General features: G+C 56.5%; 5 protein-coding genes and 2 non-coding genes across 7 annotated transcripts; 2 read left to right on the top strand and 5 right to left on the bottom strand.

The window, feature by feature from the left end:
- Nucleotides 1–847: 847 nt before the first annotated feature.
- On the top strand, nucleotides 848–3,504 carry LY79DRAFT_666609 (flavodoxin; the record flags this gene model as incomplete). The annotated part of the gene is made up of 4 exons (XM_060563253.1): nucleotides 848–1,027; nucleotides 1,172–1,347; nucleotides 1,436–1,534; nucleotides 1,773–3,504. 4 exons carry the CDS (start codon nucleotides 848–850, stop codon nucleotides 3,502–3,504), a joined length of 2,187 nt encoding a protein of 728 aa, XP_060418080.1.
- Nucleotides 3,505–4,438: 934 nt separating this feature from the next.
- Nucleotides 4,439–7,165, bottom strand: LY79DRAFT_507970 (eukaryotic aspartyl protease; the record flags this gene model as incomplete). Its single annotated transcript, XM_060553878.1, has 4 exons — nucleotides 4,439–6,399; nucleotides 6,448–6,804; nucleotides 6,895–7,022; nucleotides 7,074–7,165. 4 exons carry the CDS (start codon nucleotides 7,163–7,165, stop codon nucleotides 4,439–4,441), a joined length of 2,538 nt encoding a protein of 845 aa, XP_060418079.1.
- Nucleotides 7,166–13,385: 6,220 nt separating this feature from the next.
- Nucleotides 13,386–13,457, bottom strand: LY79DRAFT_t46. The gene has a single exon. It is a non-coding gene; the product is annotated as a tRNA-Ala (tRNA).
- A 3,825-nt stretch (nucleotides 13,458–17,282) lies between these two features.
- Nucleotides 17,283–21,332, bottom strand: LY79DRAFT_541171 (F-box domain-containing protein). The gene is made up of 2 exons (XM_060556919.1): nucleotides 20,625–21,332; nucleotides 17,283–20,560 (listed from the first exon to the last, which is right to left on the bottom strand). The coding sequence occupies exons 1-2, from the start codon at nucleotides 21,034–21,036 to the stop codon at nucleotides 17,445–17,447; spliced, it is 3,528 nt and encodes a 1,175-aa protein (XP_060418078.1). The 5' UTR covers nucleotides 21,037–21,332; the 3' UTR covers nucleotides 17,283–17,444.
- A 415-nt stretch (nucleotides 21,333–21,747) lies between these two features.
- LY79DRAFT_t45 lies at nucleotides 21,748–21,837 on the bottom strand. Its single transcript has one exon. It is a non-coding gene; the product is annotated as a tRNA-Phe (tRNA).
- Nucleotides 21,838–22,492: 655 nt separating this feature from the next.
- Nucleotides 22,493–23,014, top strand: LY79DRAFT_576602 (uncharacterized protein; the record flags this gene model as incomplete). The annotated part of the gene is made up of 1 exon (XM_060559808.1): nucleotides 22,493–23,014. One exon carries the CDS (start codon nucleotides 22,493–22,495, stop codon nucleotides 23,012–23,014), a length of 522 nt encoding a protein of 173 aa, XP_060418077.1.
- Nucleotides 23,015–23,096: 82 nt separating this feature from the next.
- LY79DRAFT_380136 (uncharacterized protein) lies at nucleotides 23,097–23,849 on the bottom strand. The gene has a single exon (XM_060552855.1). It carries the CDS (start codon nucleotides 23,645–23,647, stop codon nucleotides 23,180–23,182), a length of 468 nt encoding a protein of 155 aa, XP_060418076.1. The 5' UTR covers nucleotides 23,648–23,849; the 3' UTR covers nucleotides 23,097–23,179.
- Nucleotides 23,850–25,368: the final 1,519 nt, after the last annotated feature.

Genomic DNA, 25,368 nt, shown 5'->3' with positions numbered 1-25,368 from the left:
TGAGTCGCGAAGCTTTCCAAGCCTTCTGAGCTGTGCTGGCGCACTAAGGAACCTCGACCTTCTCCACAGGATTTGCTGTAGAACGGGGCGCTGTCACTCGCCTTGCGTCGAGGTAACACCAGCACCGGCCTCCCGTATCCGCGGTGGTTCCAGCCCGGCACGCCTAGCCTTTTGCCTCACTCACTTGCCATGCAAGCCCCGGCACGTCGCATCTTCCGGCGGCCCCATTCTCCCCATGACCGCTCTAACCCCAACATGATTAGGTACGACGCTGACGGATTCCCGCTCGGCAGCTAGCCCCGCGTGGCTTCGATGCTATTCTGCAGGTACTTGGAAGCCTGTGGCGCACATTGACATGATCTCTGGAGCGATCCATGCCTGTATGTGGCTGAACGTCACACAGACACTTTGTCCTATAATCCTCTGTGCCCGAATAACAGGCTTTCCATGACGCCTCGAGATTCATTGCTTGTTCCATGTTGTGAAAACTAATGTTTGGGCTTTTGTTGATCCTCTAACTCGATGTTTAGATCACACGCCAGACTAGTCGACAACACGTGACCCTCTTGAGGGCATTTGTATCTCCGCCGCATGGCACCCGCGGCTCCGATGCCGCACAGAAAACCCTATCCCAAGAAGCTGCACCACCGCGCTAACAGACCCCGGGACCGCACCTAATTAAGAGTCACTCCGCCGACAACACTCGAACTCGATCAATGTCGCCGTCAGCACTAGAGTCCAGCAGCTTGTCAAATTGGCATTCCAGGAGTCCGATGTCGAGAGAGATAATCCGCATTTAGGCAAAAGTCTAACTTGAAAAAGAAAAGGGAAAAGACCGGACAGAGACATGACAAACTCCAAGATCGGCCCCCAGCCGGCACGGGTGGCGGAATTGCCCGGCCGGTCCATGTTAATCCTCTACGGCTCGGAGACCGGCAACAGCCAAGACATCGCCGAGGAGATCGGTCGTGACGCCCAACGGCTGCACTTCAAGACCAGGGTCGACGAGATGAACGGCGCTCAGCTGGTGAGCTACCCTGACTCCTATTCCCTTGGTACCTTGACATTACCGGACTGGCTTAGAAGAATTGCCGGCTTCCAAGCCTCGAAACCGCACTGCTAGCCTGATATGCAACTGTCCAAGCAGAATGTTGATTTGTTACCTCCATAGAGCACACTCCTGCAACACACTCTCATCGTCTTCGTCATATCGACGACGGGCCAGGGTGACATGCCCCGCAACTCCGGCGCCTTCTGGAGGAGTCTGTTGAGAAAGAAGCTGCCCCCAGGGTGTCTCGGTGCCGTCAGGTTCACGACCTTTGGGCTCGGCGACAGCATGTATATCAAGTAGGTCTCCACCGGATCTTATGCGTCTCTCCGTGCTCATGGAACACTGTGATTCTCTGAGTTTTCTAGGATCTAACGCTGGCCACAGGTTCAACTGGGCTGCCAGAAAGCTTCATAAGCGACTGGAGCAGCTAGGCGCCGTAGAGTTTTACCCCCGAGGCGAAGCAGATGAGCAAGACGCAGATGGGTGAGTTCGAGTTCTTTCGTCGCCGCCTGTCCGTCCGTTCATCTTTGTTTATTATGCCGAGTGGCAGCAGTATTGGCCGCAAGTGTTGATATTTCTTTGCCCCTTCACATCGGTTTCACCTATGAATGAACCACCGCAATGAGTCGCTGCTGCTACTCTTCTTCCTCGACATGTATTACATCGGGGCACTGGCTGTATGAAACATATCTTTCCACGAACGCTACTGACATGCCTTCAGCGTGGACGAAAGGTACATGCCATGGGCGGCAGACCTGCGCAAGAAACTGCTCGATCTATATCCCCTACCCGAGGGGCTTACCCCTATCCCAGACGATACCCTGCTACCACCTAGGTACACCGTTGGGCTGGCATCAAATCCGGACACACGTCAAAGTCAAGGCCAGGAACAGAGTACTGGGAGCTACACGAATTGCAATGCCTTCGAAGCCGTAGCCCAGGAAGCTCAGTCAGATAACATTGATACCGACGCGACGGGCGCAGTCGAGAATCTGGTCCAGAGAACAACCTCCATCACAATGACCGAAGACCCTCCACCACCAAATGAAGCCGGAACCCCATCCAAAGACCCGTGCGAAGTCGAGCAGCCGCCGCCGACCCTCCTCCCCATCCCCGGCGGCCTAGACGCCTCTCTCGAGCTTAACGAGCGGGTAACACCGGAAACCCACTTCCAGGACGTCCGCCTTGTACGTCTCGCCCTCGACCCAACCTCCGGCGAACCGCCTACGATACAGCCCTTTGACAGCCTGACGATATACCCCAAAAACTTCCCCCAAGACGTCCAAAAGCTCATAGACCTCATGGGCTGGTGCACAATCGCAGATTCGCCCCTTTCCTTTGGCCCTACTACTACTTCGTCTTCCGACCCCCCCTCGGGGCAACCATCTCTCCCTCACGGCCTTCACATCGACCCCCGCCGCGCGACGACCCTCCGCGACCTCCTCACGCATAACCTCGACATCACCTGCACCCCGCGCCGCAGCTTCCTCAAGGACATGTCCTACTTTTCCTCGGACGAGTACCACCGCCAACGTCTCCTCGAGTTTACCATGCGCGAGTACACGGACGAGTTCTTCGACTACACCACCCGGCCCCGCCGCACCATCCTCGAGGTCCTCGAGGAGTTCACTTCGGTTCGCATACCGCTCGCCCGCGTCCTCGACATGTTCCCCGTCATGCGCGGCCGGGACTTTAGCATCGCTAGCGTGGGCCACCACCACCACCACCACCACGACGACACCTCCGGCCATTTTGCATCCTCACCAAAACCAGCAGCGGTCTCGACAACGAGCGTGACCCTCCTCGTGGCGCTCGTCAAGTACAAGACGATCCTCCGCAAGACCCGCCAGGGCCTCTGCTCGCGCTACCTCGAGTCCCTCACCCACCCCGGCACGTCCCTCCGTGTGTCTCTAAACCGCAGCTCCGCCTCCCTCCACGGGCCGGCCCACGCCCGCCGGCCCCTGTGCGCCGTCGCTACCGGCACTGGCGTCGCGCCCCTCCGCCTCTTCGTTGAGGAGCGCCTCTCCCACGCCTTGTCGGGGGGCATGCGCGTCGGCGACGCGGCCCTCTTCTTCGGAAACCGCAGCCGGGACGCGGATTTCCATTTCCGTGACGTGTGGGAGGACCTCAAGGCGCGATACGCCGCCGCCGCCGCCGAAACCCGGGACCCAGCGGGGCCGGGTGGCAGCTTCGACGTCCACACAGCCTTCTCCCGCGACCCGTCCGCCCCGCGGCAGTACGTCCAGGACGTGATCCGGCAGCACGCGCCAACGGTCCGCGCCATGGTCGCCGCGAACGCCATCTTCGTCGTCTGCGGCGGCAGCCTGAAGATGGCGCGTGCCGTCAAGGAGGCCGTCAGGGACTGCCTCCGGGGGGATGCCGAGAGGTATCCCGACGACGCCGCAGTGGACGCCGCGTTCGCGGGGCTGACGTGGTGGGAGGAGATATGGTGAGCGGGCTAGGGTGGGCGGTTGGGGAGGGAGAACCCCACCCTAAGGCGCGCTGCTCCGGGCGTGGACCGGGACGCAGATGTAGATGAGAGAGAAGCACCAAGCGGGCCGAGGTGGCGGCAACGACGGTACGCTTCGCGGCGTCGGTGAAACACCATAGGATTGGAGGCCGTGGTCAGAAGGTGCTCCGGGAAAGGGTAGACTTTGATGGGGGCGTCATTGTAGAAAGACCCTATAGACAGCATGCCCAACGCCGCCCACCCCGGACAGGTTGATTAGCATCACATCACAGACGGAGCGGAAGACTGTCGTTGTCTTTAACGGATTTTCGTCTTTTTTCTATATGAGGACTTGTTCTATAAGCCTCAGAGTCTTAAGTCTCATAAAATGTGGAAACATGTACATATATGGTTTCATAGTCCCGGGGTTGTCGTCCCGCCCATTACCTTCTCACGTCTCTCGGGATATTCCCAAATACAAATAAATCGTCTTCAGAAAAGACGCTCGAGACTCTCCTGCATGTTGGGCCCTGCCGTTCCTGCGTCCTGTTCTTCGTTACTCGGGACACAGTCCCTCCTCTAACGAAACAAGCCAGCGCCCCATGAAATGGGAGGGGCAAGTACAAAAGAAAAACAAAGGAAGCGATCCGGTTCTCGATTTTGTGTGGTATGCAAACGCCCCGACATATTTGCTGATATATCTGTCCCAAGTTTTGAGGGGGTGTTCCCCTGTTCATCCCAAACTCCGTCGCTTTTGATCTACGCGCCTGGGAAAGAGAAAAAGGGTGAATTCGAAACAATGAAAAATGAAAACAAAAAAGGGAGAGAGAAGAAGACGAAGCGAAAATAGCGTATCGTCCGCTGTTCTGCGGGGTCGAGCATTATAAGTGGTATCAATGAATGTCGAAAAATGGCCAAACGGAACTGTCAGCCCGTCCTCAATTCTCCCAGCTGTAACGTCGTTCCGCTGGCTGGGGAATGTGAATCAACTCAGTCCCGTCGAGGCGGTGCAGGCTGAGCGGTGAGCTCGGCTCCAAGTCCTGGTTCCTGACCTGCTCCCGGAGGCTCTCTTGCCTCGTAATCTCTTGCGCAATCAATTCCTCCTCGAACTCGGTCCAGTTGCTTCCCAAGGTGTCGGTCGAGGCGCGGTTCGCGGCGAGGATCTCGGAAACCGCAACGTCGGGGATCACTGGGGGGGGCGCCGGTGGAGGGGGTCTCGGAGGCCTCGCCGGCGGCGCTGGTAAGGCGATGTTATCTGGCAAAGGGCCTAAGCAAATCACGTTTGTGAATTCCATCGGCGGCGCCCTGCGGTGAGTCGGAAGGGGCGATGTAGGTAGAACGGAGACCGGAATGGGCGGCGGCATGTTTGAGGAGTTTGCGGTACTTGACGTGAAGACCTCGCTCTCGGGAGAAACGGGATAAAGGAAGGGGTTTTCGGCGTTGTTTCCCGTGAAAGCCGGCTCATGCAACGACTGGCCATCCATCCAGGGAGACAGGAGATCCGACGTGCGGTTCGTCCATTCCCCTGAGCGGAAGCTCAATGGTGACGGGAGTGACCCGCGAATCGATGTTGGAGATACAGACGGCAGCGACCGATACTCTTCGGGTCTAGAGGTTGCAGCAGGGCTCGTGTCCCGTAACAATTTCTCTGAGGGCGGGAAGGCTGCTGGGGTTCCGGGCGGGCTATATGCCGGCACGGGGCTTTGGAGACGAATTTCTACGTTTCTTGTTCCCACGTCAAATGGGCCCATGCTGCTGTACCTGCCGCCCACTTCTAAATCTGTATGTGAAAGTGCTGACTTACAGTCGTCGCCGCCCAGCTCTGTCGGGTTCGCCAAAACTGGCAGTTCGTATAGAGCGTGGTTGGCGTCAGCCCCCACCTCGGCAGGGTGGGAAGAGCTGCCCATAACCTCATGCGCGGAGGCTCTTTTGGCCTTCTTCTTGCCAAGTATCTTGGTGAATACCATGGTCACCGGTCTCTTGGGTGGCTCCGGCATGATCGATGAGGCGGCATCCTTCGCATCCTCCAATGCTCTGATGTTTGCCCTCGACTTCTTCTGGCGGCGATAGAGGTACCAGCAAGCGAGCATGATGACGCAGCCCGCGGTCGCTCCCGCCGCAATACCACCCATCTGCGCCGTCGAGAGGCCCCCATGGAGGTTCGACGGTGGCGGAAAGGTGCTGTTGTTTGGTTGTGCCACGTTACGGAGCTGGACAGACTCTAGTGGCTCGTCCGGGAAGAGGGCCTGGTGGAGAGAGAAGACGCCAGTGTCGTACTTGGTGATGAGGTAGGCTTCCTGCAGGAACGATCTCCCAATAATGAAGGTGTCCGTCAGGCTGGATGCTCGTCGCAGAGGGAAGTAAGGAACGGCAGGGTCGCCGTCTTGGATCGCGTCGCTCTGGAAGGGGTACCGCAGGGACTGGGCGAAGGCGGCAGCAGTGATGGTGATGTTGACGACGCCGGGGACAGTGAGCGGGTGGCCGAAATCGTCGCTGTTGTCTTGGCTGGTGAAAGAGAAGGTGAATGAATAGGACGAGGAGGCAGACTTGAAGTCGGTGTACTGGCCATCTGTGAGTGTGTACAGCTCGAATGTGCTATTGTAAGTCAGGTTGAAAGCTTGGGCAAACTGGTCGCAAATAGCGTCCGGCAGCCAAAGATAGGGAGTCGAGCTGTCGATCATGGCGATGAAAGAAGTCGACATGTCGGACAGAATGCGAGTGCTGGTGTTCCAACCACCGGGCAGCACCTTATCCTGACCGGTTGTCACCTCGATGGCACGGACGAGGGCGTGAGGTAGTCCATCGCTGGGATCCAGGGAGAACTCGTTGTTGTGCTGTATGAATCGGCTCTCGTCGTAGCCTCCTAGAGTCAGAGAACAGGGCGTACCAGAGACGCCCACTGCACGCTGTCAGGTCAATGTCGGATGGGGAGGGTTGTCACACTAACTGTAGTGAGCTCCAGCAGTGTAGCCGTAGCTGTAGCTGGGGATGCGACCGTATTTCTTGACGGCTTGAGAGAAGGGCGACTCTGCTACCCGGTTGCCAAAACTCCCTTTGGTGACGCCGAGGCCGAGAAAGCCAAGGTAGTAGCTAGTGGTGTTGATTGACGCAGTGATGATGTTGTCCATACTCAATAATCCATCACCCTCCAACAGAGTGGCTGAGAGGGTTTCCAGTCCATAATCACCATTCCCACCGTTGTTGAGATAGTCGAAGCCAAGCTGCCATGTGCCTAGAGAACTCCAAGATTTGGAGCCGGCCATCTCGAAGACGCCACCTCTAGCACTATTGCAAAGGCTGCCGTCTTGTTGTCGTATGTCAGCCAAGAGCGTGCTAGCCGCCGAGGGCATCGACATGCACATGGCACAGAGAGAAGGGCGAGAGGAGGACTCACTTGCGTCGCAGCCACCAGCTCCGATGACCCAGAACTCAGACAGTGACGTGCTCGGGAGAACATTGACAGTCTGACCGGGTGTACCAACCTGGAGCTCGATTGCCGACCAGTTTCCATCGACACCGTACCTTGGAAGAGTTAAGAAGGAGAGGCGCACGCCGGGCTAGAGCGGGACATACCAGCCATTGGAAGGAGTGAGGGCGACGGCGGATTGACTCTCTGCGGCGACTCGGGCAACAAACACGGCTGTGATGAGAGTAGCGGAAAGCATGTTGTCGGTTTTGGGGCGGGATCCGGCTGGCGGTTCATTCGAGGTGCGCCTAGTCACCATGTCGTCTTTGCGATTTGCATTGGCGTCCCGGAGGAAGGCTGGCCGTGAGAGGGTGCTTCTCCATCAACAGGAGCTATTGTCAATCCCGTCTAAACAATGCGCTTTGCGTACGCCGATGTAATACCCCGGTTGCTCTACTGGTTTGCAGCGCAGTAGAAAAGATGGGTCGAATGAGTGTTGAAGCTGTGAGGGGGGCGGGATGATCAAAATCGAAAGAAATGGCGGTGGGAGAAACGTGCAGTTGAAGACTAACAGAACAGGAAACTGACTTCTGTCATTGAGTTGAATGGACGGCAGCCTGCCGTGGTCACCCAGGCAAGGGCAAGCACGAGAGACAACTCCGGCTCAGGGCTGTGCCGCTCTCAGCATGTGTGAGACAAGGACCAGGTCCCCCGTCCAGCACCGGTCTGGCGGTCCTCCCTTCTCTCCGCCCACTTCGTCCGTCCACCTCGTCCACGTCGTTCTCACAAAAGCTGGGGACTGGGGGTGCAAAGCCGGGGGCTCCCTGTCTTACTATCGACACAGGTGCTTGCGCCCGCTTCGGGTCAAGGGCGGCGGAGCATCAACAAGCCACTTCACAGCATGGCGCTGTCGCCGTCACCATGTGTACGCTCCACCACCAGGTAGGTAATGCAGGTTTGCGCTGCCGTTGAGAAGGTCGGTACTCCATACAGCACAGATATACAACATCACTGGATTGTGCACCGGAAAAACACAGCGGTGAGATAGTACAATGCTGGTCTAGAGGTCCCTTCGTCATCCGTGGACGGTAGGACCCGAGTTAGACGCGGTAGGCGAGGGAGGGAGGGAGGCGAGAAGCGGGATCTGATTCAGAAACGTCCCGAGTACCCAGCAACTCGGCGACGTCGTGACGACCTGTTTGCGCGCCATCTTGGCGCGTCTTCCATCTGTTTGCGATTGGAGCAGCTCTTGGCGGCATGAGTACCGATCCAGCGGGTGTAGGCTGTCGAGGTGATGGCTTTGTTGTTTTCTGTTCTTGTCTTCGTGACCTCCATTTTAAGTTTTGGCCATTTCTGTAACAGAGCACTACCTACCTAGGTAAGCTGGGGGAGACTGGGGGACCAGCCAGCTCCCTCAGGACACCAACTGTTGACTACCTACTGTAAGCTGCGTTGATATGATTTTATCAACGGGAAAATTGGTAGGGGCCACGGGCAAGGTAGGAGAGTTTGTGATGCACAATGAATTGAAGCGGCAGGAACCCGCCTATAGCCGCCACCTGGACCGCGCTTGGCTGGTGGATCGGCCAGACCTTGTGTGTCTGTGCTGAAGCCCCCCTGGTGAGATGCGACGAAGCAGTGAGTCAGGATGAGGAACTGGCCTGTAAAGCCAAGACAGACAGACGGATGGATAGACGGTCGACAGACAAAGGGAGGTATGATATGTACGGATACAGTTGCCCCTAGTCCGTGGCTGGCCATGGAATGGTATTGCAAACTCTTCCTTGTCCGTCCGGATCACCTCGCCAAGATTGCGCAAGCGAGGCAATCTACCTGGAGGGCAGCAAGACGGGGAATGTGTCAAACGGACACTGCAGCTGGTGGTGGTAAGAGGCTTGGATTACCCTGATCTCTCCCATCGGCCCATCCTCCGCGTTGGATGCTGAGAGGCCCGTAGACACACACACGAAAGGTGGGATTGACATGTCAAGACCATTTCTAGAAGCACGCGCTGCAGCTCAAATAGGAAGGAGCTAGCGACGCACGAACCATAGCTGTGGGCTAGGCCATGAACCGTGCTGTGCTGCGCGGCGCCGTGCACTGTTATGCTGTACGCGACCCGGTTTGGGGGGGCCCCTTCGGCATTGATTCGTCCCATCACCGACCACCCACCGGTCGGAGTCCCCGTCTCTCGACCTCCTTCCTCCTGCATATGCATGCCCCTCCACCCGTCCTTAGTCAGCCTACTGCCTACGCATCCGTCGGCACTCCGTCTTCATCCTTCCCTTACTCTTCACCACCGTAATGTTCAAGATAAACCGGAGTGGCCGCCGTCCGTGAGCCGTGTGGGGTCTACTAGCTGGATGTAACTGAGTTAGTTTCCTCCTCACCCACGCTTGCCGAGCGCCTCAGTGCCCCCCCCCCCCCCCGAACCGATCGACTTCGAGACTGGGCATGCGACCACGGCGGCCTCGACATAGCCGTAAATGCTCATCACCGTCCCGCAAAAAACCGTTGGCTTCGATCCCAATGCGACGTTGACGATTGGATGCTCTCTCCCTCCCCCAAGTGCACACTAGAGCCGTCCCCCTCTGACCAGACTGCAGGAAGCACTCATCGTTGATCGTCAGTTGCCAACTCCATAGCTGGACAAATACCCTGCGCCTTATCGTCCAAATCGTATAGCCGCCGTCAAGGATGTCTCTATTCTGGGTTCGCTCCCTTACGTACGCCTTGCCTCGGGGCCTATGGGTTGAGAACCTGTCGTGCTTCTGCTTCTCAGACGCCTTTTATTCGTGCCTCGATTGTCAGTTCTGACAGCTCCCGCACGGATACAGACGTGCCAGTATCGTACCCACAGCCGTCGCCTCTACCGATACTAGTGTACATTACATGTTCTCATTTTCGCCGAAGGACGACCATGCTTGGTCTCTATCGTCCACCGGGACGGTGCCGGAATGTGGACACTCGCTTTGACTCGCCAAGCATAGGCCCACAATGCGTGCCTTCTAACCTGGCGGTTTCTTCGGGGTTCAGCTCAAAGGTATATGAATTGAGCTATAACGACGGCTTCACACTGGCCCACTACTACTGATCGACATATAGATACACAACAAGGAATAACAAAACAAACTTTTCTAGTCCATCGACCTACCCATCAACTTGAAACACCCCATCAGCCTGACCAGGCACAGGATTCATAACATCGCATGCACAACCTGGCGGCGTCGGCATACTAGAAAGAGGCAAGCGGAAAGGCATGATCGTGCCATGTTTTCACATTGCCATTGCTCAACAACTTCCAATCGTAAAGTGGCGCCTTGGCTGGTCGTAACTACAATATGACGGCCAGTCGGCCGACCACAGTGCAAGGGACGAATTCCCGTGTGATCATGCTGTCATGGCCTGATGTTGGCTGTCACCGAAGTCTTGGGGGTGAGAAAGCTTTTCGCCATTTGCATACTACGAGCAGGGTAATATCCCCTGCTCCATCCTCCTGCGCCGCGCACGCCGGTACGCTAGACAAGAAACCCAACCACGAACGGATACCTAGTTGTCACTTTGCAAGGGATGATTGCGCGCGGCGCTCATTAAATCTCGCTGCAAATGCCGGGGGGGCGGGGGGGAACACTAGGCCCGTCTCGACAGTCCTAGGTCGACCCTGTTCGTTCAGCCGCCCGAGCCATGGCCAAAGTTGAAGCATTGATGCCTCGACGTGCCTTTTGCATCCGAATCAACAGATTGGCTGGAAAAAAGTCGAACACGACGCACGTTGAGTTGTTGTTCAGGTCGTCAGCTTGTATGCACCATCCTATTATCAGCCCTACGCCGTATGCTGACCAGCTGCATGCAGACCGATGATAGTCATAGTCTATGGCATCTACCTGAGCCTCCATCCTCGGGACGAAGCATAGAGGTTCAAGGTCTAGTTACTTGGGCGGCGACGGCAGATACATGCAGGCTACCCTCCAGGCCATCGGCTCCTTGGGCATCGAAAGTATGGATACATTGGCTCGTTCTGCATGTCCCAGACATCCCGCATATGCCGTGTCTCTACCTGCACATTTTCCGGATGCGCCGTGATTGTAGCCATGTGCGCTAGACTTTGTTGAAAGCGGGCCGGGGTAAATTGTCTCAGTAACAACCCTACGCTCCATACATGACCTAGAGTAAGGTTTGATTGGTTGGGTAGCCGACTGACTACAAACGCGCCAGGGACCTAGGCTTCCCCCTTGGGCCACCTCGGAGGAAACATACCGGGAAGTAGTGTTATGGCAAGGTGTCGGTGCTCACTTGCTCCTCGTCGCAGAGGTGGCCGCCGGACGGTCCTTAGGAATGCCGACTGTTTACTACGGCATCTCTTGTCGCCGCCGCGAAGTATCAACCCTGCCTTGGCCGAGCTTGCCCGCGCTGCCATATTTGAGAGACATTCGGCTCTTGTTGTCGGTATTCTTCGGGGCGGTGTCAGGCTCGAACGATAGCCAATGAAGTGGAAATAAGGCAAATATATGCCGCCGTCATCGACTGGAGGGTCGGCGTCGTTGTGACTGTTAAAGTGAATAGAAGTACGGACCCATTATTATGGCTATTTTATCATTATTATTATTATTATTATTCTTACTTTTCACAAGACCGAAGTTCAAGACCGAGACTGTAGGTAGTTATGCATATGGTATCCTGCGCCGGGTAGTGCCCCCCGGGCCCGCAACGATGTCGTCGGCACCATGGGACTCTCCAATGCACCCCGTCACATCGGCCCATTTACATTCAAAAAGGAGGTCCTCAATGCTTGTCACAATGACCGAGGCCAAGCCCTATCGGTCTTTGGTTGACGGCGTAACAGATCGAGTGAGCCACCTGGGCAACATATCCATACGGAATACGGATTAGCCATATTCCGGTACACTGTACTGATGCAGTTTCCTAACACTTTTCCTGCTACTCGAAGGAATAATTCAACAACCTCTAGTCAACTTACCTAGCAACCCCTGCAGCACCATATGGAACCCCTTATTCGCGCAATCAAGGTGGACAGGGATGCGTGGGAGACGAGCGATGGAGTTTCGGGACGACACATTGACATGGACTCACCACTAGCCTTGCGCTGCCGTTCCTTGGACTGTCCTCGAACACGACCCGTACGCGTCCGACAGGGGCGGATGGTCTCTTCTAGAAGCCTCACAAGACATTAGTGATTGACTATCAGCAGCACAACTTCTATCGACGTCGGTAGGCGTCTCGTTGCAGGGTACTTGTACGTCTGCAACTTTGCATAAGCGGGAGACAAGATACCCTTGACCAGCTCAGTTCCGTCCAGCACCCTCACAACTGCATCCACGAGTCAATTTTTGGAATTCTACAAGATAGGTAACAGCAGAGTCAGAGCGTACCGGTTCGCTCATAGCTACACCGGACGAAAACAGTTCGCAAATCACGGGTACCAAAAGGCGAGGTCGGTCAACGGCACGGCCCTGAAGGTGATGGTCTTCACGGCGTCAAAAAATTGACAAGATCCCAATCCAGCGGAACATCAGCACCCATTGGAGGCCTTGGCTGCCTGAGAACCCCTCGTCACGAACCTCTGCGGCAGCGGGCTTCGGTGTTTCAACTTCAAGGGGCCTTGTCCGGATCGCGTTCACGACGCCTCCGTCGGCAACATCTCCAAGTGCCAGGTCGTTGTTTTTGAGAGCAGTGTTTCAACACCCCCGTCGCATAACGGTTAACACCACCGGTTTCTGTATGGCGAGTGCACCTAGCTCAGTCTAGGGAGACGGCGGTTTTGTGACGTTGACATTTGCGGCAAGGACGAATATTGGAGTTTTAGTTTTTTTCGCATAGCGATCTGCGTCTGGGTTCTAGGCGGGCGCATTGGTTTGAGATGCGCGAGGGGCCATGACATGACTAATGGAATATGCTGCTGCGCAGGGCTACGCGTAGGGCTTGTAGGCAGTGTGCACACCTACAAGTTACAAAATTGGAAGATGGGGCTCTACAACGGCGGAAACGGCCGAAGTTGACGTGATAGTCGGCGTGGCATGGGAGAGGCTCTCACGACACATGAACTACCGAGAGGCTAAGCCAGGGAAGGAGGGTCCACGCGGAACGTGGGTTGCGATCCAACAGTATTTCTATCATAACCACCCGTTGTAAACAAGGCGTGAAGTTCCTCGCTCGCTGCATTCAGACATGTCGCTAGGGCGGGTCTCACTGCGATCCGCATGGGTCTAGAGTGAGACCGGAGGGGCAAGCCTTCCTTCCCTCCGTCCCTTCCTTTTACGCTTCTGCGTACTAATACTAGGAGGAACGAACCGTTCGTTACCTGGCCTCTCCAGCCTGGCAAACCATTCGGTCCAGAAACATCACCGTCCAGCTGATTCAGCCTAACTGAAGGCCGGAGAGCTAATCAAGCAACACCAGCGGTAGCGATGAACAGGCAAAAAGCAAAAAGCAAAGAAAAAAAGAAGAAGAAAAGGCAAAAATGGACGATCGGGGAATCGAACCCCGGACCTACCGCATGCTAAGCGGTCATTATACCACTAAACCAATCGCCCATTTGTTGATGAGGTAGCCACCAAAGTCATCCCTTGTAGCTATGGCTCGTGCTATTGCTAGGGACACCCTTATCGAAGGACGCTTACTGCCGGACACATATCCACACAGCCTTCAACAACTTACGACCCTTCGACCGGGGGTGCTTAGTCTCGGCCTGTTGGTAGCAGTCGGACGGGGCGCTGGCCGATCGACAGAAAACGGCGTCCGGCGTGTCTGATGGACGATCAGAGATGTTCTGGGGAAAAGAAAAAAACACAGAGGGGGTGGAAAGAAGAAGACAAAGAAAGGAGGCGGCTGTTGACGGGGGTTCGGCGGGCTCGACAGGGCAGGGTGAAGGCGGCTGAGAAGGAGTGTGAGGTTGAAGGCACATATATATGGTAAGGCAAAAAGACCGGATGATACACTCGCGCGACTTGAGGTGCGGAGCTTCCGAGCATTATAGCGTCGACAGCAACTGATATTAAATGATAATAATTATTAAAGCTCGGCTCCCCTTGCCTCTCGTCGGGGATAATGATAATCTGGCGACCCCTGGGTTCAAGATACATCACTCACATACACAAACACATAGAGAGAGGGGGAGAACGCAGCCTAAGTCCAGCCTTGGGGGACGTGGAGCCGACACGAGGCGGGCGCGGGCATATGGATGGTCCGTTATCGACGGGGACGAATAGCATGCGGGTTCCTCTTTCTCCTCCCCTCTGCGGTGCCTCGCACTCCGCGCGCCCCGCGGGTGTCTGCCCGCGCTGGTGGTCCCGCAGAACGCCGAATCCGCCCTGGACCGCGACCGCCCCCCCTCATTGGGACAGGCTTTGGCACGACGCCGGAGGGCAGTCCATTCACGACACGGATTCCAGCGTCAAGAGCCAAAAGAGAGAGAGAGAGAGAGAGAGAGAGAGAGAGAGAGAGAGCTTCGTGGGTGAATGAACTTCGCTCCGTAGCCGGCTTCCTAAACGTGCTCTCGTCTAACAGTGCCCCTCGTGTATGTTGGGACATAGCCTCCGGCATCTCCGCCTTGTTTCTGGCGTGTGTTCATGCCTATACGTGGATACGCTCTCCGCCCTTCCCTCCGCAATCTCTGGATCTCTGAAGCTGTGATTCTTCTATTTGCTCCCGCCAAGGAAAGATAGTTCCCTTGGCGATCCTTTCTCAAAGGAAGCACAAGGTTCGGGACCGCAGGCTTGCTTAATATATTCATGGGTGACGGGGCGTCGCTTCGAGGTGGCAGAAAGGCAAGCCTCGGACCTGAACGAGATCCCTCCAGGCTGTGGAATAGCAACATGTGGAGACGCGCATAACCTCGGAATTGCTGAAACCATCAAAGTACGGCCATCGCCACATGCCGACCTCCTTCTGATTACCCATCTACGTCTGGAGGAAAACCTGGATCCTTTCCTCGTCTGGAAGAGAGTATGGAATCGGCATCGTCGGACGGGGCATATCTCACGTCGTCGTAGACGGTAGACGCGCTCGGGTTCTTGGTAGCGTAGTCCTTCAATCTCCGTCCGACGGCGGCGGCGAGGACTACGAGCTTGTCCTTCGGAACACCTTTGGCGTGCTTGTGGATGATTAGCCGCGTTCTGTGCATAGATGCGGACCTAGCACTGTCGATAGGATCTCCTTCCCTCCCGCCTCCCCCTGTCCTTCATCCGCCCTTCCCCCCGGAATATTCCAATGGCAACAGAGGAAGGGACAGCACCAACAGAAGTTAATCTTGCATGCAGCTCTCTTGGGCCGCAGCCTCCTTCTTTCCATAGGACACATGTCTTCAGGCCGGAAGTCACTTTCACGCCTAGGACCTGGCGTTCACCCACATAATCTATTAATCACACAGACTACCCGGTCTTCCTTAGAGACCCATCTGGCTCTTCATCAAGACAAAGATCACGGGCCACAGGTTAGCCAGGGCGGTTAACCAGATTGCTGTCTGGTTGATGGTCTAGTGGGGTGCGCTGGACCACCTTGTCTTACGATCAGGCGATGGTATTGTACCTGCGGGTGAACCGTCTAGATCCAATTCCAGTCGACTTTGGATGCTCTGACTCGGCGTGCACTACCGCGATCGTACTGGCAAGGCGACGGCATGCCCGATGCGCCGGGGCCGATCTCTGGAATGAGGTGCATTCGTGTAACCCTTGAGATGACACCGGCTCTGCGATGCTTGTGATCGCCACCGGGTGTGTTACAAGGGGACTGACCAGTGTCTTACGTGACTGGGCGAGCTCCGGGGCTCGCCGTGTGGAATGTTTGGTGCAGGGACGGTGAGGCTGAAGAACTGAAGAGGGCTGGGGGCCGAGAGAGTGGGCGTCGGGGGGGTGGCTGTTGTAGAGCATACCAAGTTCGAAAGTAATGGCGAACGATCCCAAGTTTGTGTTGGCGAGCGACACGCTCTCGAGAACCAGTCATATGAGGAGCGCAAGGGGCGTGTGACGGTTGGTAGCTGGTGGCTTCTGTTCCCCCACGGATGGGATGCGTGAGATGAACGAAGATGTGGGACACCGAGATATCGCCAAATGCCTGGCCAACAGCCTCATTTCAAGAAGCCACCGATAACCTCAGAGCACAGATCGGTGTGGCCAAAGAGCTAATGGCACCAGAAAGGTCTGCTTGCATGTTGCCACAAGATGAATAATAATGCAGTCCATCAGACCTCCTTGCTGGAACGGCAAACGGACGCAGTGACAAGACTCAGACTAGCGGGCGACGGGATGCAAGTTGCTGGCAGCAAGCCGTTACAGCCAAGGGCCGGGCGGAATTCGTGCCGCAGTATCGAGGTGTCGTGATATCGTCTGAATAACCTCCGAACGAACTTGCGTGTCTATTTCGAAGCAGACGAGAGACGGTCTCGCCTGAGTTGTTTGGCCACGAATAAGCGTCCGTCCGATGGGTTACTGATTATGGCCGCGAACTGGTTCGCAGAGAGGATAGACGGAAAGCAGGTATCAGCAAGTGCTTCTTTGGATCTGGACGGCCATTGGAAACAGAGCCGGTTCGCTTGCGCTTCTTGTCGACCCGCTTGTTGGGTAGATCTGACGACGCTGACCCGAGGAGTGCAGCCTCCTCTACAAATATTAATGCTAGCACCAAACTTGCAGAGAAGAATACTTGCTGCTAGGAGTGGTAAAGAGGGAAGGGGTCTGGCCACTGTATTGGGTGCAGTCAACTCTTGCCGTCCTGATTACTGTTTAAGAACGAGACCCTTATGAGCAATGCGAATCGACTGTGTGCGTCCCATGGCTCTCGCCTGGTAACCCGCCAAGAGTTCGAGAAACTAGAGAAGTGGATGGACAATGGTCGTCTATATATCGCAGGGCTCAAGGGCAAGACACCGCCGACACCCGTTGCTAAGAGAGATATACATACGTACTGTACCACCGGCACCTTGGATGATGCATTATGAGATGCCAACATGGTCGCTCAACTACCGCTCGACAGAGGCACGCTCGGTGCTGCGAAGATTTATCTAGACATGTAAACAATACTATATATATCGCCGCCTTGTTTGCCAAGGCCGACGACAGCGCCGTCATGTACGCCCCATCCCCTGGGCCTTCGTGTAAATCTTAAATATCGGAAGCAAATAAATCTACACGCCCGTCTCTACGTTTCTTGCACCACGCTGCTATTGGATGTAGGCGGCCTAGCATCACATATATATGTAACATCCTCGCAAATCACAGAGACTTGCGCTTTTTAGGCATTGGACGAGGCAGAGAAGGAGCAGAGGGCAGACGTGCGTCCAAAGCCCTCTGAAACCCAGTTTCCAAAGCCTCCCAGGGCTCACAATGGAAGCATTTTGTTTCTAGACCGAGATCTCAATTGATGACTGTATTCTCAAGTCCGTTCTTAAGGCATCAAGCAGAACGAGAACCCCGCTTGCAACGAGGCGGACTAAAAATATTATTTGCAGCAAAGCACGATAAATAAAAAGCAAGCACGCCATGAAAAACCACGCTGAAGAGCCGCGCAGCAACCACTTCGCCTTCTCACATCCTGCCCTTACCCTTACCCTTGGTCTCCAGCATGGGAAACTCTTCATGCTGTATGCCAAGGCCCGCGTGGTCGTCGGCAGTAGCCTCCTGGAGACTGAGCTTCAACGCCAGCTCCAGATCATCATCCCTGTGCGCGCCGTGGCCGACAGGGCCGAGACTGCTAAGCCTGAGGGCGAGTTCGAGGTCGTCGTCTCTGGGTGTGGCTCTACTGGAGGACTCGGCATTGGGAGCGACAACTGGCATGTAGCTTGCAGACGGCGATGTGGAGGGCGACCTTTTGGTCTTCTTTGAAGGCTTCGGCTTGTACTTGATGGCAAAGTCAAAATCGCCAGAACTGTTCTTGCGGTGCGACTGCCCCACATCATCTGTGGCCTCCATCAAGGAGAGGCGAAGCGCTTGCTGGAGTTGCTGTTCGTACTCGTCCTCTTCCTCGGCAACGGGAGGGGGCGGCGTGAAGCCGGTGACGCTGGGCTCAGGGGTGACTGTGTCCATTGTGCTCTCGCTGAAGCAAGAAGCGGTGTCGAAGCCGGCCTCTGCGGCCGAGCCCGTGTCACTGGCGCTAGTACGGCGTTGCTCCTCGAGCAGAAGGGTCTCCTGCGAAATCATCTCTGCATACTGGAGAGCCTCCTCCTCGGTCAAATCGCCAAAGGCTCCGACGCCGAACCTGTTGCGCAGCCAAGCGTCTTCCCGAGCCTTTTGCTCTTCTTCGCGGCGCAGCTCTGCAGTTTCGGCAGCTATGTATCCCGACACGTTCCCTCCCTGCCGACGGGTAGCGAGTCGACCATGGACATCGGCATGTCGGAGGCGACGTTTGCGGCCTGGCGGCTGGCTGGTTGCGCTGTAGGCCCAGTAGCGGAGGAAGGCGCCGAAGGAGGTGATGCCGCGCAGCACAGTAGGATCCGGGTCGAGATAGATGGCCCGCGCAGCCGAGTAGGTATCGCTCTGAAGAGAAGGGTTCATCGTCATCATGTGACGTGGAACTCGCCCGTTCGACCGGCCGTTTAGAGTGCGGAGAGGTTCGAGGGAGGAAGCCAAGGGATCCCATGCCTGCACCAGACCATCACTTCCTCCATGAACCAGGTACAGCGCCGTCAGGGCCAGGCAACTGATCTCTGGCGACTCTGTCTGAATCACACGAAGAGGCGCCACTTCTGTCAAGTTGCGCTGGTCGCGACAGTTCCAGACGACGACAGATCCGTCTTTGGTGCCTATGGCCAGCATCCGCGTTCTCCGACCAGGGATCTCGGCCACAGAGTCTGCAGTCAGGGGACTCATGGTAGGAGAAGCAGTGGATTTGTGACCAGAGTGAAGAGGGTCCTCCGACAGTGTCAGGAGGGCGTGGGATGACAGGTCAAGGGCAGACGCGGTGATTTCCGACTGGCCATGGCTGTCAAGCGTCATTGCCGCAACAGCCCACTCGTCCGAAGAGATGAGCGTTGCCTGCGGAGTCAGCGAACCCGATGAAATGGGTGTTGCATCGCCAACCGCCGGAGCAGGAGCGGTCGTGGACCTAGCTTCAGGCTGGTAGTCTTTACCGGCCCCGAATATCGACTTCGGCGCTTCGGGAGTGTCTTGTGTGAGATCAGTCGGGCCATCCAAGTCCTCTGGCGTCGGTCGAGGCGTTCGAGACAGAGTCCTGATGTAGCGGGTAACGCTTGGTGGGGTTGCCTCGTCGAGACCGCACTGGATGGAAACAATGACCTCTCCGGCACCGCTGGCATCATCGTTTGCGAAATCGACCTCAAGTCTTCTCCTCATGTCCCAGCCATCGCAGACCTTGCGGAAATGGGATGGCTTGTAGCGTAAGAATTTTTCAATCTCGCGTGCTTCTGCGACGAGCTGCTCCTTGCTCAGCTTCATGGCGTCGGCTGGCGATCTAGGAGAATAGGCGCCTCGGAGAGCGTGTTTGTCAAACTCATCAGGCCTGGCCCGACGTCGTGTTTCATCGACAAGCCGCCAGTAAACCGAGCGGGCTGCGTACCACGCGTTCTTGGTTACATCCTCGCCTTTTGACCGATCCAAGGTGGTCTTGGGCGTGTCGACGAGGTAGTATATCTCGCCTAGAGCGTTTAGGGCAACGGCCCAAATGCGCTGAGCAGTCTTTCGCTTTTGCGTGTACTGATCATCGACCTTGATTGAGATGATGGGCACGCCGGGGCTGAGAACCCACCGCGCCGTCATCTCGCCGTTCGGATGCCGAGGACCACTCCCGTCTCCATGGAGAGCATATGATGTGACAACGCCGAGCGTGGAGCCTGTCAAGATGCCAACCGTCGAGTGCGTCATGTTGGGAACAGCGGTTGATTTGGCGAGCCAAATACTCGAAATCGCTTCCGACAGCTCTGGGATCCTGGGGATGTCGGGATAGGTGTCGACCACACCAGTGTCGCTGCCAAGGTATCGACCATGCAACTCATTGATCGGGCGGTAGTACGCGCGGCCACCCGGGAAACCTTCGCCAGACAGCACGCCGTAGGGATGACTGACGTCCATGAGGTTCGGGCAAGCGGCAGGGCCGTCTCCCAGACCGTACGGCTCAAGGTTGGGGAACGCCTCGTCGAGCTGTAGGATGGAAAAGGGGTCTCTGAACCCCCATTTCTCCACCTTGCCGATGAAGGGATCGCTGAGAGTTGCGACACCCAGGTCCGAGGCGCCGTGAATAACTCTGGGAGCCTTCTTCGCGGAGAAGTCGGCATGGAGGTGGGTCACGGCCCATGGCAGCTTCGAGTTGTACGTCAGGACGGCACTCGTCTTCTTGCCGCCTCGGCCGGAAGCGCCAATTCCTCCAGACTTGGTTCCTGGTTTACCTCTGATGAGGCCCCGCAGAAGACGCGTCCGGAGCAGGTATTCGCTCCTCCAAGTCGCAAGGGAGGTCAAACGCGAAAAGTAGCGCGCCTCAGACCGGACGAAGTCGGAAGGGTCGTAGTCCAGCGGCCCCGAGCGACTTTGGTCGGCCTTGGTAACCAAACTGTCATGGCCCGGAAAGAATCGCAAAAACGCCATTCGCCACGCATGTGGAGTCGTAACGAGGGAGTAAAAGCGCTTCGACACAAGAGATATCGCCGAGTGAGAGTCGGGATGCAAGTGCGACAGGATATGGGTCAAGATTTCTGCAGCACGTACATACATGTCAGTCCGTTTCCAGTCTGGAAGATCTCTGCACAAGAGGCGTACCATTGGGAAAGTCTGTAAGCTGTACGCCATCAGGTCGAGGGTCAGATCGCTTAATGACCTTGAAGCCCAGGGCGTGCCGAGGCGTGGACGGCGTCAAGGCATTTTCGTATTCAATCACTCTCTGACCAGCAATAACGGCTTGGTGACCTTCGGGACACGCTGTATCAGGGACGCTCAGCCGTCGAAGCCTCTCGTCAAGCTGGTCGGCGCTGACGGCATCGAGCAATGCATGGCGGCCGGCGGTGTCTGGGACGGAACGCGGAGACGCGCTGCCCGAGTCCTCGCGGCGAAGTTGGGCGACGCCGGTCGGCTGGTGGCGTTGAGAAGAGCCATGCTGAATGGGAGAAGAGGATGTTGAGGGGTTGTCTTGTTGATGCTGGGTTTCTGAAGACTCGGTCGGCCGATGTTGCATAAAGCTGTGATGGGGGTGGTCGTGGGCAGGTTACGGGCGACTGTGCAAAGACGATGTGCACAGTCTTTGGGTTTTTGAGAATGGCTTGGGAGGCGAGTATGCGCGAGATGCGTATAGAATATGCGATGCGATGCGGTTGTGTTGTAGGGAGTAACGTGTCTTGTAGTGCCTAGGTTAAGTCTAGCTTCTGGAGGTCGCGTTTCGTGACGAAATGGCCAGGAGATTGCGGGCGCTGCTGGTGGTGGTGGTGGTGGTGGAACATCCCCGGGCCGGGGGGCTCTTATCGCACAACCCGCGGCCCGCCCGCCTGTATCGTGCCACTCACCTTCAATGCCGTCATCAACACCGCAATAGCTCATCATCGCCCATGTTTGTGTCGACTTCAAAGTTGCATTTCCGATAATAATTATACTGCGCCGAAACCCCAATAGCTTGAGACTGTGTAAGTAAATAATCTTCGACTTATGGAACTAGCTGCCCGCGGAGACTGCATCTTCAAATTTGCTGTGGCGACTATCAAGTTTGGGGGGGGGGTCTTCGCCAATGACCGACTAACATCGCCGAACCGGTGTTGCGCATTCGTGTCTCGAAAAGAATCAAAACCTGTGCGTGTGCATATTTAGAAAGCAAAAAGCATGCAAAATGAATCGCACATCCCCCACCTGATCAACCAGTTCTCATCGAGTCGGGCAACGCAGCAAAAGATGAAGATGCGGCCAGTGTGGATTGAACACACGACCTTCAGATTAAGTGATTGAAGTTGACTTCAGTCTGACGCTCTCCCAACTGAGCTATGTCCGCCACGATCTTCAGCTTGAGATGCCAATCGAGACGGCTGAGCTGTCCTAAGATCCCAGAATGGGTGGAGAGCAATTTCTGATAGTCTTCGAGCGGACCCCCCCCACACCACGAGCTCAGCCTTTTTGCTTCGGAACAAGCCGCGCAAGCCGGATGCCTGGGCTAAGAGAAATGAAGGACCCGCGGACGAAGGGAGACATGGGTGGAAGGCAAGCAGGTTTGCGGCTCCTCGTCAGCTCCTCAGCTATAGGCAGTGGACTAGCTAATCGGTTACTGTCTTCGCACAATAGTGTATGCCCTCCCATGGTTTCCGCAAGCCTTCAAGGGCCGGTTCCGCAGGGCTGGCCGAGTTGTTTGACGTGATGGCCCAGCGGCTGACGATGCGCTGGCCGACCGGAGCCTGGCCAGACTTGCGGTGACAGGATCTGCGTCGGCGTTCTCATCTGCCGACTTGTCCGCTACTGCTACGAACCCACGCGGTAATTTACCCTTGAGAGTTCGCGTGGAAACATTTCCAACCTTGCGATGCTGTGCCACAGGTCTTCCCTGTCTACTACGTGTATTTGCGGGAACTAGCAGACGGACCGTTGGTACTCGTCATCTCAGAGCGGATAATCCATGGGACGTACAAACTGGGCGGCCGCCGACCTAGTCCGAGATGATCCAACAAGCTTCCGGGGAAAGACTCCCAGGATGTGTCTGTACCGGTCCCAGCACCACGACTCGCTATCCCAACATCCCCCCAAGCGGCCTCCCCTTCCGACCTCCCCTCCGGTTGCGCCCCTTGCCCTGGCGCTCTACAATCTCCATACCCAGCAAAGAAAAGCCTTATGGAGCTTATGGAGACCATGAGGGAAGGGCCCGTGTCTCGTCTCCCGAAGCCCAGGGTCTTGACAGACTGTCCCTGGACGTCGATATGCGGATACCAGCGACAATCTCTCCAAGCGGTCCAGCCAGTCCCGCGGCTTCCATCCGCTCCTTTCCTCCGTACACTACGTCAAAGCAGTGCCGCGGCGTTGGGATCGAGCGAACCGGTCAAAACCTGCGATCAATGATGGGCTTCCCGACTTGGATGCGCCGCGCTGAGCGCGCCGGGACGCTCCGCCGCGGCCGGGGCCGGTGCAGGGCTGGTTCGGTCTCGGTCTTCGCTGTCCAGCCGGATCCGAGCTTCGCGGATTGATCACCTGTCACAAAGCCCGTGCCCGTGTGCGCACTGACTGAAGCATAAAATCAGTATAATCGAGAGCTCCCAGAACCCGGGTCCGGCTCCCAGGCCAAGTCAGACATCCAAACCCATACAGACGAGGGGGCCTGTAAGACGAGGGTGGAGGGATTTCACCCTTTTTTATCCACCACCGAGTCCACTCATGCATGGGCCGTATACATGTGATCTGCGTGTAGAAGAATGACGCCGAATCACCTTGCGAAGGAGCAATTTCCAACTCGGACTGACGTATGCCATCCGTCTCCCTGGGCCGCGCTTTGACAGTGCCAAAAAGGCAATCGATTCGTTGGGCGTCTCCATCCATTCGCGGATGCACAGGGAGCACTTGCAATGCGGCAAGAGCAATAGCAACAGCAATGGCGCCAGAGACCAGCCGAATGTTTTTCTCTCGGCTTGCCTGTCTCGTCGTTCCTTCGGCCAAGCAGGCTCTCTCGAACATGTGCCGTCTTGACGGGCACAGCCTTTTGAGAACCGTGGGAGCATACCAAGCATCTCGACGTACAGAAACACAATAAGTCTAGGAGGGTCTACCACCCCAGACCTCTTTCTTCGTCTCAAAAGAGGGAAATGGAGAAACATTGAGCACATAACCGTTCTCCTCCACCCCGACCTGTGGTCCGTAAATTTGGATGGCCGCCTTGCCTGTGGAATGTCTTACCTTATGCCTGCCACGGCCGCCGCCAAATGCCGTGCGTCGACCGCGGTCCGCTATCTATTGCGCGTGGACGCAAATTTCAGACCAGGCCCTGACTCTCCGCTCGAGAAAGATTTCCTAATCAAAGGTTCCCATATTCAGGGGGGGGGGGGGGGGGGGGGGGGGAGGAAAGAGGAACGAGGGAGGAGAAGGGAGGGGGTCCTCGCAGTAATCTTCAGCGGGCGCGGCGTGCATTCATCACATCTCGCGGTCTCGTCGATCAGCAGCCGCAATGCCCATCAGCATCGAAATACACAGATCGCAGGATAGCCACGACCGACCCTTCATGCCAATGTGCCCGACGGTCTCCTCGAGCAACCAGCCCCCTGGTCGGTTCCTCTCCTGCGCGAACTCTCCTCAAGCAAACATGCGCCCCTCGACGCGGGTAAATGATGCCCAACGTGCAGCTCCCCGAAGCCCGACAAAAAGGAAAAAGAACAAAAAATTCCCGGAGGCGCCCTCCGCCCCCCCCCCCCCCCCCCCCCCTCGTTCACCACTGCAGAAAGAAGAACGAGGATTGTCGGGTCTCAGCATGGCCGTTGATATTGACGGGTTGCAGCGCACGACGCGGTATCACACAGCGCCCCCCCCCAAGCAAAGAGGTAACCCTACCTACATATCGCGTGCATGCTCGAAACTGTTTCTCCTCCAACCCCCTCACACTCACACTCACACACACACACACTCACTCACTCACACACCTTCTATCCCCCGTCGTAATATGGCACACCGCATCCGGTACACGAAGATGGCTTCTATTTCTACACTAGGTACATCCCCTGGCCGGGTCCTGATGGCAAACCGCCGGAGCCCGCCACCGCGCCGCATCGCCCTCGCCACCATTGGCATCTCATTCGCCGACGGCCCTGCCCGTCCATGAGGGAGAGAAAGACGAGTCCACTCTTTCTCCCCGCAGAACAACTGTGGGGCCTCCTGATAGCGCACCGCGGCTCTCCGGTACATCCTCCGGCCTTGGATGGACGACGTGGACGGGATGGTGCACCACACCACATCACACCACACCACCTAGCCTGTTCTCCACGAACTCCTGTCCTGTTCAGGTCTTGCAGGGCTCATAGGCTACTGGACCTGCCTCGTTGGGCACATGCAGCAATGCCCGCCATCGCCCGTGGAACCGCAGCGCACTTGGCAGCTGCGAGTGTGCGGTTCCCAGCGAGACTTTGAAACGAGGCCTCCTCACGAAAGCTATGAATCATCAGAGTAAACCCCTGCATGGGCGTTCGCCTCTTCAACGTCCCGCCCACCCGCCACATCTAAACTCATAACCAGCGCAGATTTGCATATGCGACATGAAGGGGAAGATATCAATAGAAACCCGCCCCCCTTCCACGTGCATACATCGTCAGCTACACATCTACTCTCGATGGGCTGTCCCGCCAGAGTTGCTTAGTAGAGGGGAAGCCCCGGCGGCCTCTCGGGACAATCAGGAACATCTTGCAAATCTCCAGAGCCTTGAGTCCGTCTGCGGCTTTTGGTCTTCTGCAAAGGCCTGGCTCCGATGGCTAGATAGAGATACCGGTTCACTCAACTCTGCCTCGGTACAGACGGCAACCCTCCCCCAGAGATATCGGAAACGCAGAGGGTCAGGATCGGG

The sequence above is a fragment of the Colletotrichum navitas genome, assembly GCF_030913465.1.
Source record: "Colletotrichum navitas strain CBS 125086 chromosome Unknown LY79scaffold_8, whole genome shotgun sequence".
Classification (NCBI taxonomy): domain Eukaryota; kingdom Fungi; phylum Ascomycota; class Sordariomycetes; order Glomerellales; family Glomerellaceae; genus Colletotrichum; species Colletotrichum navitas.
This window is presented reverse-complemented; position numbering and strand designations above follow the sequence as displayed.

Coding starts and splice junctions, on each gene's coding strand:
- LY79DRAFT_541171 (XM_060556919.1), bottom strand. CDS start 21,036: ATGCAACATCGGCCGACCGAGTCTTCAGAAACCCAGCATCAACAAGAC. Junction 20,561..20,624: donor GCTTACAGACTTTCCCAATG/GTACGCCTCTTG, acceptor TACGTGCTGCAG/AAATCTTGACCCATATCCTG.
- LY79DRAFT_380136 (XM_060552855.1), bottom strand. CDS start 23,647: ATGTGCTCAATGTTTCTCCATTTCCCTCTTTTGAGACGAAGAAAGAGG.